The sequence below is a fragment of the Populus euphratica genome, unplaced genomic scaffold, assembly GCF_000495115.2.
Source record: "Populus euphratica unplaced genomic scaffold, PopEup_1.0 scaffold18.1, whole genome shotgun sequence".
NCBI lineage: Eukaryota > Viridiplantae > Streptophyta > Magnoliopsida > Malpighiales > Salicaceae > Populus > Populus euphratica.
In genome coordinates, this window is record NW_011499881.1 from 931254 (window position 1) to 944167 (window position 12914).

At 34.5% G+C, this 12914-nt stretch overlaps 1 protein-coding gene across 7 annotated transcripts; it reads right to left on the reverse strand.

The window, feature by feature from the left end:
* Positions 1-279: 279 nt before the first annotated feature.
* Positions 280-12156, reverse strand: LOC105129420 (uncharacterized). Of its 7 annotated transcripts, none has more exons than XR_843068.1 (27): positions 11866-12156; positions 11239-11431; positions 9412-9629; positions 8757-8862; positions 8546-8647; positions 8243-8302; positions 8014-8092; positions 7604-7754; positions 7036-7159; positions 6743-6923; positions 6175-6203; positions 5681-5829; positions 5266-5368; positions 4974-5069; positions 4845-4900; positions 4624-4747; positions 3570-3632; positions 3391-3450; positions 3137-3298; positions 2738-2811; positions 2554-2647; positions 2230-2366; positions 2050-2130; positions 1152-1257; positions 658-777; positions 524-548; positions 280-431 (listed from the first exon to the last, which is right to left on the reverse strand). XR_843068.1 is itself a non-coding variant. In XM_011031468.1 (26 exons), the coding sequence occupies exons 2-25, from the start codon at positions 11410-11412 to the stop codon at positions 706-708; spliced, it is 2601 nt and encodes an 866-aa protein (XP_011029770.1). In that variant the 5' UTR covers positions 11413-11431; positions 11866-12156; the 3' UTR covers positions 286-548; positions 658-705. The 7 variants fall into 7 exon arrangements, 5 of the variants coding, with proteins under 5 accessions (XP_011029770.1, XP_011029771.1, XP_011029772.1 ...); XR_843069.1 differs by having other exon boundaries at positions 286-395; positions 526-548; XM_011031468.1 differs by having other exon boundaries at positions 286-548.
* Between the last annotated feature and the right edge of the window lie 758 nt (positions 12157-12914).

The following is a 12914-nucleotide window of genomic DNA, read 5'->3' on the forward strand; positions in this document are numbered from 1 at the left end:
GAACTGAAAATTCATGCAATTGCTCTTTACCTCTTATTCTCGAAGAATTGTTTTCTCCAGATTCTCATGGTGCGCTGGAAATGACTTCCTATAACTATTACATTTTTTTTTTCGCATGATGGTCAATGGCCACTATGAGCTAGAGGATCCACTGATTATAAATTGAATTTGATAATGGTATTTTGGTATAAACATGAAATTTTTTATGACAGAAAAACAATGTAGTTATATTTTAGACATTAAAGGGTTTTATCAAATTTTTATGTTTTATTTTCAATCTCAAAATAATAACAAAAATTCTCCAGTCACTAAGATTCATAGTTAACAGATGAGAAATTGCGTAATGTTGCAGGCCAGCACCAATCAGCAATCATACACTAATCATCATATATCTTGAACAGTAATTCTGCTAGTTGTCAAGGCAAGCTAGCCTGTTGAAATGTATTTGCCAAGGATAGAACCCACCATCCTGAATGGAATTATTATTCAAAAATGAAGTAAATGGAGCAACTGTAGAACTTAATTTCAAGGGAGATCTTTGGATTTGGCTGCAAGATTCAATTAGCAGCAAATAATATACTTTTAGCTCTCTGACAACACAACAGACGATCGAAGTTAACTAAATAAAGAAAAACAGGAAAACGAAGAAATCAATACCTGGACTGGCTTCAGCGTGATGGAGCTATCTTCCTTCACAGAAAAGAATCAATACGCTGAAGGAAAACTTTTGTATGGATTGCTTAGTGCAACAACATTGCCAGGACGTGAAAATACAACCTACATTACAGAGGAAATCAAATTTCTTTGCTTATAAGCTGAAGGGGCAGAATTTTACTAAAGCCATATGTAGTTTCGGATTAAACAAATCATGACATAAAACACATCATCAGCACGTAGCTACTATCAACTATATATTCTGCGAGTAGTCACGTCATAAATATTACCGAGATTTTACTGATCACACTCGAATTTTCTAATACAAGCTAAGCATATATTTTGATTTATCTATATGATTTTGACCAAATATCCATTTTTCTGTATGCTGATAGTTAGTATAGGCATGATCCAAAGAAGTTTAATGAGAAGTTGATTGATAGTTACAAAAATCATATTATAGCTTCGAATCACAATATTGCAATCTTGAGATTTACCTGGTAATTTCCAAGTGTATGTGTCTTGAAACCAGCTGCACTATAGTCAAAATAATACTCCCATGTTCGGATGAACTTCTCATTGAATCCCAGGGCAAGAATTTTTCTACAGAGAAAATCAATGCACCAACATAAATAGTCTGATCAATGAGGTAGTGGCGAGCAAACGCTAATTTTGATTCTGCACAAACTTTAGATGCATCCTACTACATGAACGTGTCTGTAAGGGAATCCATTCATCATACTGAAAATCAATTAAACTACTAAATTACCAGAATGAACGGCATGTGACTTGTAGCAGATTCTCAATAATTATTGGTATGAAGGATTCTCTAATAATGCAACTAAGAATTTTTTACATTACAATCACATAGAATATTTTTCATTTTCTGAAAATAGGAAAAGCAATTCATTATTTCTTAAAGCCAACTATGTTCTTTTCTTTGGCACGTGGATCAGGATCATGTCAAGCATTATTCATGCTAACTCTGTTGTAATTAAAGATTACTGCCTAGCAGGTAGCAGTGAATTCGAAAATGTAATATAATCAACGCAGTGTAAAAAATATTCCTTAAAATGGTTCATATATCACGTCATGTTTTTAAATTAATAACATGTATAATTATATATTTATTTTGTATAAGATTCATCAGTGATAATTGAAGGCGTAAAAGTGGTAGGCTAGGCATATCCATGATGGATGGAGATGCAAAAATTAGGTTAAAAAGGGATCCTAATCAAGCCATATAAATATTATGAAAAAACTTGTGTCTTCCATCAACATATAAAAAACCTAAAGTTTGGCATAAACTAGAAGGTTCTTTCTTCCTGGCAGAACATGGTGAAGCTGACACCATAAGTTGCAAAATAATCTGAAAAATTCTGAAGTGACTTTTACCTCTGCTTCTCCAGGAAGTTCTTTCTCCAATATTTAAGTGTCTGATAGTAATGAATTCCAATATTTTCCACATGCTCCACGCTGTGCAAACACAAACTTAAGTTCATTGTGCAGAAAAGTAATTTGAAGAAAGAACAATGGCATCAGCAGTAAAATTCAGCTAAAACTGACGGCTCTTACCACAGTCTCGATGAGGTGGCCATGGCTGATGTTATTCTTGTTAATGAAGGCAAGCATCCACCAGGAAAAATATATTCCTTAATAAAATCTGAGCTTTGCCTATACTCATCATATCTTTCTTCTGGTATTGATATGAACTACAAAAAAATGTTTGGAAACAGTCAGCCCCCTCAGTGTTGAGTAAAATGTAGAATAATGTGCATGGCCCAAACTGCTAAAGAACCTGACAATTAAGCACTAACTTCTACGATCGCTCCCATTACCTTACAATTCAAAGGGGAAGAAATGAGCAAAAAAATATAAAAATTCCAATATTTTCATTACCTGTAGGACAAGAAGCCCATTTTCTGCTAATACTGATTCGCAGCAGCCAAAAAACTCTTCCATGTATTCATGGCCGACGGCTTCTATCATTTCACTGGACAAGCGAAAGATGAGAGCCATTAAAGTGATAGTATTAGGACAACATTCTAAGATCAGAAAGTAATATTTCGGTGAGAGAACTCACCAGGATATTATTCTGTCGTATTTGTGGGTCTTGGGCAATTGGCGATAGTCACAGAGGTGAAATGCTATACGGTCCTGGTAACATGGTTCATGTTAAAAACAAGTTACTTGATTTCAGAAACAACCATGTTATGCTTCAGTACAAAGCAAAAGAAATCCACTCTAGAAAACCTTGTCTCCATGACTGGTTTTTTTTTTTTTTTTTAAATGAGACATTGCCAACTTTTTCCTTGCTTACTTGCTATATAATACAATCTCTAATTATGTTTGAAAGCTTTAACATCCATATGCATGTGAAAACTGCGAGAGGAAAAAGGGCCACCGACCAAAGAATAGAAAAAAGCAGGAAAATTAGGGCGATATCAGAATTGCAATTGTCCTTCAAATTTCCAGTTCATACCTGGAGGCCAGCTTCCTTCACCTTCATTTCTGCATGTTTTAGTTGTTCTTCAGATAGTGTGATGCCAGTGTATTTACATCCAGTTCGTTGGACAGCTTCAATGGCCAAGGTTCCCCACCCACAACCAATCTCGAGAATTTCATGATCTTTACTGATTCCAGCCTAGATTGTTCAGGTGTGAGAACATAAAAGTTGACATGAGTATCAAGCAAACTTGGTCAAACTGTAAAAAATTAGCTAAGTGATAGGCTCACCTTTTCGATTAGAAGGGATATTTTTCTCATTTGAGCATCTTTCAAATCCTCGTCTTCTGTCTTTAAACAAAACACATAAAAATAAACACATCATCAGACAAACATATCATGCCAGGGATTAGATTATTGTTTTTCATGCATTATTTTAAATGAAATAAGAAATAGGCTGGGATTCCAACCTTAAATACTCCACAGGAGTACGTCATTGTTTCATCCAAGAACAGTGCAAAAAGCTCATTACTCTGGAGACGCAGCCACAAAAGGGATGTGAGCCTCTAGTATCACAAATAATTACACTTTTGACAACAAAAAAGTTCCAAGACCAAAACAGAAGTAAATTTCTGGACAAATAGTGAAATCAACAACCTCTCACAATACTATGATATGGGAAAAAAAACTAACGAGGTCACTAGTTTAGAAGTTTGAAACTGTAACACCATGAATATTATTAGAGAGTAAAAGCAGACTGTAACACCGTGAATATTATTAGAGAGTAAAAGCAGCACTATCTCTTTCTTCCTTCAACAAGGTTCAAAATGAATCTTAGAAACTAAGACTTTTGACAATGCTTCCATGTTACACATCCTGATTAATACGAATGCTTTGGCAAGTCCATTGCATTGCATGTTCACATGTATAAGATCACAAAGAATCTTAGAAGTTATTCATTAGCTTTTCTTTTTATTTGAATATTTTCATTAGTTTTTCTCCCTCTTCTTTTTAGATATCGCCAAAATACACTGATGGGTTGAGGAATTGGCTTAAAGGCATAGTGAGAATGACAATGAAAGAAATGTTAGGCCTACTGATGCGGAACAATGAGCAAAAAGAAGTCTTCCAACCAAAGAGTGATAGGCTGGGCTATTCTATGTCGTTTCCGTTTATATACTTGTGTAATCTACGGTGTGGGTTTGGTGTCCCCACCACCTACACCCTAAAAGGCTATATTTTTAGCTAGATCTGATAATTTAATATGGTATAGAACTAAAACCATCTTAATGAAATGGTTTGGTGTTCAAATCTTGGCACCCTCATCTTCATCTCCAAAATTAAATAGTTTTTCCATAAGCTTGCTAGCAGCCGTGGCCTATTTTCTTTTCCTTCCATTACGCATACAAGTAAGGACATTATAAAAAAGTTCAACATGGCATAGAAAGAGATGTTTAAACATAATGTAAGGCCACTGGGAAAACTGAATTTTTTTGAATCAGTGTCAGTATAACAATCTCATACCAGGTCATAATGACGAGAGATATTTCTGCGAGCTTGAGTAAGAGTATTTTGCCTTGATACATGCTGAATGAAAAATTTTGCAGATGCAATACCGGCTGTGAATAATAATGGTGTCCACCAGCCCCTGAAACCAACAGGGTGAGAATACTTAATGAAACAAAGTAACAAGAATATCAATCTCTTGTAATATCATATTTTCAGAGCTACCAGTCATAGCATACCTTTTCTTGTTCAGCTTTGATGCAGATTTATTAACATCTCTATTTACAATGAGAATCTGCAATACAAATTAGTAAAGAAAGTTCTTTGAAATTCAAGCCAAAAGAGATAGCTTAGATCAGTCATCTCACCATGAGAAGGTTTAGAAGGCCTTCATCTTTGTTAACAAAGGAAAAATCACCATTGATATATGCATCTGCAAGGCCTAAATCAGCCTGTGTCATTATCTGAGAAAAATTTCTTGAGCACATTAGTTGCAGTAACAATTTTGAATTAGGCTTTTAAATTATTCTAAATAATAATAATAAAAAAAAACACTTATGTTTGTAGCATATCAATTCAGTTTAGTTTTTTCCTCTTGATTATTTTGAACTCAAGGTGGAATGTGACTTGCTTGGAAGTGAACTACAATGGCGTGCATACCTTCCAGTAAAACTGGGGATTGTGAACCTTCAAAACAGTTTTCAGTGAACATTTTTTTGAAGTTCCCTCAAAGGAGAAAACTGTGCCTCCTTCCTCCAGCAAACTGTCAAATCACCATATATTGATTGAGAAAGAGAGGATAATCTAGTATGGACTATCAATATCAATAAGATTCAAGACGAAAAAACAAGCTTATAGAAGAAATGAGAATGAAGTAAAAAGATTTGGACAAATGACAAAGATAGCAATGTTGCGACAGGAGATTATGCAATGAAAAGTGGTGTTAGACTGGTAGACAATAGAGGAGGTAAACTGCAGAAAGCCCACATTATGCATGCTTGATTTCGTAACATCAAAATGCTAGAAAGAAAAGATAATAAAAAGGGATAGCAATTATTTTTATAAGTGAACTCACATTAAACAGCCAGTGGAGATATAATGTCCAAGAAATCTAGTAACAAAAAGGCGTGCCCCAGTTTCTAACATAGAAGGTGCCATATGTTTTGGATTGCTCAGAATGGCACATCTGTTTCCAAGCAAACCGTGTGCAGCAACCATGCCTGACTGCAAAGTGTAATAGAAACACAGAATTTCATTTTCTTTTATCGGAACCAATACAAAGAAATGTTATATCTAACTTGTCAGCGGCAGAACACCAACTTTATGAGTTCAAGAAAAGAAGATATGAATGAGCTTCATGGGTTCATGAAAAGAAGAGAACAACTTATCAGCGCATGATTCCTTTGTGCCCTAGAACTAGAAACATTTTATAGCTTCCCAGCAAAAAGACACGTGGAAACTGATAAAAAATAGAACACAAAGGAATTTTCTTTTCACTACAAACATAGGTGTCAGAATAGAGGTTGTCTCTACTTAATATTAAGCAGCTTAAGAGGCACCTATGCCTACCTTTAGTCCATCTTCATGGAAGCCATAACCTGAAAATACAACACGGAATGCTTTGTTGATCAGCAAGTATCAAAATAGTCCAGGCACCTAAAATATGAAAAGTGGCAATATCTCTTAAGGCTGAGCAATAACAATAATAATAAAAAAAAGAACTATCATGGAAACTTAAAAGGAACTTGTCCCCTGCTTGTGTTGAAAAACACGAAAAAATAAAGTGCAGTACATATGCTCATCTTCCCACATCAAATAAGAAACTGGCATGAGAAGTTTGTAAAAAAATTAATGTTAGCAGAACCTCTCGTAGTTGATTAAAGAATTTTCGAAATTATCTTAGGTTGTCAATAATTGTCATAGTCTTCAACATTCTATATTATACCCAAACAGTGTTTCATTTCTATGTTTTTTTTTTTTTTTTTTAATCTGTATTGCCCTAAATGAAATCATGGTGGGCATTGTGAATGCAGCTTGCAAGGAAAAAAAAAACTACAGAGCATAGATAAATGTATCAGAATAAGCAAACATTGTATCTATTCTAGTGTCCTTTCTTCTTTACAAACGAAAGACTTACCCTGGTATGCTCCACAAAACCAAATTCTCCTCTTGCCTTGAATATGATCAAGCTCAAGCGAAGCTTTTGTTGCAGCTACAGATGGAACAGGATGGCCAGTTGACCACTTGACCAAGGTATGATCTGGAACATGATCTGGATTGAGTGTCACAAGAAAAGGTAGGCCTGTTTCATCAATATTCTGCAGAAAAATACAATATTTAAACAATAGAATTAGATAGAGGGATATTGGGCTCATTACTTATTCTTTTGAAAGTTGACAGATAAATTCTGAGACTCAATTACAAACAAACCTGAAGCACATTCAGCCAATATGTCAGGCAGACTTTATTGTCAGTACTTCCTAAGAAATTCCATGCACTCCATGCTGCTGAGTTTTGGGGCATAAACTTTTTATCACGGTGAAGGAAAATATCGCTGCCAATAGAAATAGTAGAATGATTGCAAATCTTGAGCGAATGAACTAAACGAGTTTACAGTGACATCAACTTTTCAACAGTTTGTTTTTGTTAAACTTCTCAAAAGAAGGACTACCAAAGGACTACCGATAGAAATAGTCCTGATTTTATAATTCTTGCACAGGTTCATCGGAAAGGATGCTGCAAATTTTTAAGATTCAAAAATTTATGGCAATTTAATAAATGAAGGGAAAAAAAATTCTCTTTTATTTGAATACTGTGTTACTTGGTTCAAATCTTCAACTGTCAGAAAGTGGTATCTCAAACTTGATAAGTAATTGTCCTGTAAAGTGTGGTGCAAATGTACTTAATTGCCAAAAGTTGAAGCTGATGATGTTTCTTACAAAGATGTCAGCTACGGCAGAAAAATAAATGAAAAGTGAAAGAAAATAAAAATAATTACCTATACATATATTGGAAAGCACCAAGTATTCTCGTCTCATCAAATGTCGCTTGCTTTCCTAATAATGCCAGAGCATCTGGGGCATGGACAGCCATTATGCACCCACTGTACATTTCTAGCAAGCCATCTCTACAGAGAACTGCGCAACCTGCTAAAATACTTCTCATGTTACCATTAGAATTACTGGAGCTAAGTATTATTCATCAATCATCAAGGAATTTTCTGTAGATTATTTTCCTTTTTTCTTATTAACTTTATTCAAGTTTTTCTTTGCTTTTGCAGAAGTTGTAGATTTCAATGAACTTCTGATTTTAAAACACGTCACATCTTCAAACATAATCATCGTCAACTCTTATGTTATACAGCATTTACTGCCTCAAATTTCCTAGTATATTAATGTTACAGCTTACCTTCGTCTTTAGTTGAAACAGCCTGTATCTCACAACCCGTTCGTATCTGGCAACCCCAACTTTCCAGCTTTTCTCTGACCTGATTGTTTTACCACGTTGTTGAACGAAATTAAACACAAGAAGAATGCCGTTTCAGCTCAACACTAGAGACATTAATTAAAACAATGACTATTCAGATAATGTTAAGAAAGAAATATGGTGTAGTCCCGTGAAAGCAACAAGTGAGCACCTTGTTGACATAAGAATGCGATCGCCGTGTGACAGTGAGCCACTGAGGCCGACCAAAGAGCTGCAGAGTACCAAGCCATAATCAATGAAAAATCTAATATATCTGTTTGCCTAGAACTCCAAAAGCAGACAAAAGCAAATGGTTTGCTTATGTAATGCCAAAGGACCTTTGTTCAATGTTGCATATAGAAATGGCTAAATGGCAAAGATGAGCGATTCACTTTAACAATGTGTGCACATATCAGCATCATGTATTGGTTGAATATATGCATTCTACCTATTTCAGAAAACAAAAAACACTTACCTCAAGTAAATGATGATTACGGCAAAATGAAAGTACAGAGAAAGCTGAAAAGCTCATGACTCCTTCTGAAGGGCAGGACCATATAGAACCACATACGGGAATCTAAAATATGCAACGTTATTGGTGTCATGAAGTAAGTAAGGCGACCAAAAGTAGAACCTAATTAGAAGGTTGAAAAAATGGGACAGGATATATGTTCTAGAGATCTCACAAGATAAGCCTTCTGAAATAATTCAGAGTAACCTCGTGACTTGACAAATTTCCCTAAGGTCTCATTCCTATCAACATCTGGATTGTTCTCAAGCATCTCAAGATAACTGCAGCAGAAAAGAAAAGAAAATTAGTTGCCATTCCCATTCGGAAGACATTAAAATTACAGCGAGTTGTTAATTAGCGCCTTAAAAGGCTAGTTTATGAACAGAATCAAATTCTCAAGTCAGAGCTCATGAAACCACAAACTGCCTGCCTCCTATATGCCCATACAAGAAATAACACTAGAAGATTAAAAGCCAGATAAGTCCTTGAAGGTATTTGCCATGATTCCTGCCAAATGCATTTTCAGCTAAGCCTTGAATGATGAACTCAAGGTCATGGGGCGTGTTTTTGCACCACAGAATCAAATTGACTGCTTCTTTTGCTAATGTGAGGTTTGCATTAGAAAGAAAAACTTGAAGGTACAATAACATGTGAGGCAAAATTAATTAAATGGAATGGCTACTGCACATCCTAAATACTTATTAACAAAACTCCAAGTAAGTTCGATGTCAGCAGCTAATGTTCAGCTCCAAAATACAAGAAACACATGCGGTATAAGTTTAATGTCCTAATGCACATTGTACAAAATATCTGAAAAGAGAATGGCTCACCTGAGCACATCATCCTTAAACTTGATAATTTCTCGAAGCATTTTCCAAAAGTACGGACTTAACATATTCTTCTTCTGTGCAAACAAGCCTGACAACCCATTTCTGCTACCCCATTCACAACCCTGGCCTTCGTCTAAGCTCACTGAGAATGACATATCCGATAACTCCATATCTATTCCAAGGCTCTCGAAGAACTCCATCATATTTGGATATGTTACCTGTTTATGATGTCGATGCTCTCCAAGTCAATTAACCCTACTCATTGAGTGTAGCAAAAACTACTACATTGCTTACATAAAAAATAAACGTTCTTCAATTGTCATAAGCTATCAGGCCAAATCAATAATCTTTGGTTACCTAGGACCACATAGTAACTTTAAGAAACAATATCAAGTATGATGCATGTGAGTAAACTAGTTTTTGCTCACACTTGAACCACTAAACCACTAAAATGGGTAAAAGCTATCAGCCATTGCTATAGATGGCGGGCACGCTTTCTTACAATATCTGCAGGCAATTTGGGAACCAGAGCAGTAGAGCACTAGCAATTCAAGATAAACCAGAGACCAGTGTAGTTAATTTTCTCCATAAATAGATAAAAATGAGCTTGTAACATTCATCTTCATACCAATCATGTCTTTCAACTTATTAATTTTATTTTAGCTTTATGTTTTATTTTCACTTTACTTGCAGCTTTATTCGCTTATTTTTCTTTACTCCATGTTATCAACCTCATAACGTTGTTAGATTTCTCTATCTAAAAGTCCATACTAGTTTTCTTAGTTTTACGATCAAAAGTCTTACTTATCTTTCTGTTTTATCCTTAAAATCCATCAGCTTAACAGGCAGTAGTTGACTCCTCATAAATTTACATAAAAATTGAATTGGCATGTTAGGCGGGACAATTGCCATGCTATTATGATTCGATCCATGTACGCTTGAGTTTTGTCTTCAATTATCAAACCATCCAGAATTTTTTGTCCACCTTAACACTTTTAGCCATTCCCATCGAAACCTTGGGATACATGGTGCAAGCCTTAAGCTTAGCCAAGCACATTAACTTTTTGAAGCGTCAAACGATCAACTTTTATGCAGGCAACAACAATGGCAAGGGAAAGTTCAAGGTATGTCCTGCATCTAGACTATTCATCAAATGCCATGAATTTGATATTTCAATGCAATATGGTTAATGTCCACCACTCCCTTCAAAACATGCAAGAGTAAAATCAGACACCGGCAACTTGTGCCAGTTGACCGAACAAGATTCGTATTTGGTGAACAAAATTAATTATGGAAACCCATTTAAATTTTCGGATGAATTTTAACAGTTTCGAAAGTTTATCTTGAATAAGTTCTTTTCTTACTCTTTTTTTTCAGTATCTTCTTATAAAGCAATGACCAATCATCTCCCAAAAAAATGTCATGGACACTTAAACTTACTTGTTTATTTATTTATTTTTGTTTTTAACGTCGTGAAACATAAAAAAAATTAAGCCATAAGCAAATAATTCATTTATGCTAGTAAATTCTTTCCATCAAGAACAAAATAACCAATTGAAAATATTATTCTTTGTATCTCTTTGTCTGTATCGAATTTTCGTTTTTACCCCCCCCCCCCCGGGCCCAAAAATAAATAAATAAATAAATAATAGATGTAGCTATCTTAATCCGACAAGTACCAATAATGATTGGATTCATTTATTTCCATTTTTAACGTGATAATCACGAGAACATTCATCAATCCATACCTTAGCGAAAAGGGGAAGAGAGATCAGAGAGAGAGAGTTTTAAAGAAGAAAGAAAAATAGATTAGAAGATGTGACTGACCCGATTGAAGACCATGAAGCCGAGGTCTAAATCAACACCATCGAAGCTGACAGTCTTGGCATGGCCGCCTAAGTAATTCTCTTTCTCGTATAGCACAACCTCAACTCCAGCTTTTGCAAGAACATAAGCTGAAACTAGTCCACTAATCCCAGCACCAACCACTGCTACTCTCATTTTTGACGTTACTCTATTCCTGCATTGGTTACATTTTCACAAATCTTTGAAGTCTCGAAAGAAAAGGACATCGAAGAGATCTCAAGAAGCTTGATAATATCTGGACAACTCGTGAATAAATAAACATACACACGTTTTATCAGATACCAAACTGTGATTGTTTATTGAACATCCACGATACAGAGAATATTTGCCCAAAATATTCCCTTGTATACAAATCAGAAATAAACATTTACCTGTAATGGAAAATTTTTCTGTATTACATTATCTCTCTTGATATAGCAACGAGTATCTCCTCCAAGCTTGGATTAGAACTAAAGCCACCATTGGTTCCCATAGTTCGTCTTTTTTTCATGGCCAGTAATATTGCTCTAATCTTATAGTCGCACACACGGAGCATACACTAGAGAAGGAGAGGGCAGTAATAAGAGAAGAGTGATCGAGCTTAATTACCTCTGCAAAATGTTATCAGGATGCGTGAGTATGGTCCGAACCAACAATTGGCCTTCCCGTGAAAGCTAGTATAGCTTCACGTTCCACCTACCGCAACTCTCAAAAGCTTCTCTGCCTTCAAGCCAGAGACGTCTAAGCAGGTAAGTCTGGCTAAAGTAGGGTCTCTCTCTCTCTCTCCCCTTCGATGAATGTGGCAGAAGAGTTAATTGGATAAGCGACTCTTGCGTTTCGATACTGTTACTGAAAAGTTCTCAGCTGTAAATACATAATTTCAAATCCTTAAAAACTTATTTGAAAAGATCGCGTGGTATTCAGTTTTCCATCGTTTTAGGCTTGGCTCACGTACGCGGTAACAACCTCCCTGTGATTAAAATGTTTTTTTTTTAAATATATATATTTAATTTAAAAAAAAAATTATTTTTTTATTAACATATTAAAAATATATATATATATATATATAAATTTTTTTTATTTTTTTATTAACATATTAAAAAGATTTTAAATTTTAAATTGTATTTTCAAACGAGTTCTTTTAAATTGCGGTAGCTTTGTTTGTTATATTTTTTAAAATATATCCAATCAATATTTTTTTTATAAATTTTAAAAATGGCAAAGGTGTGAGTGAAGTGTTTAAAACTTGGTCTACAGTGTATTTAGTTTAAGTACATCCGTGGAAATGTCAAAAAATACTAAAAAAATAATTTTATTTAAAAAATAATTAAATTTTAAACAAATAATACTTCAACTATAATATTAAATACACGAATATCACGAATATTTTTTTAAAAAAAAACTTAAATATATTTGAAGAGTATGTCGTAATTATATTCTAAATAATAAGTGGATATTAGTTATTATTGTGTTTCGGATCTGAGTAATTTTATATAATGAAAAATAAACATAATTTTAACAATATAATCGAGAGATAATTATCGAAAATATCTTCTCCTTCCAGGAGGATGTAATATCATTTTATATAATTTTCTAAAAATAACAAATTAAATCATACTTTCCATGACCACTCTCATCTTTCTTTGAGTAACTTATAA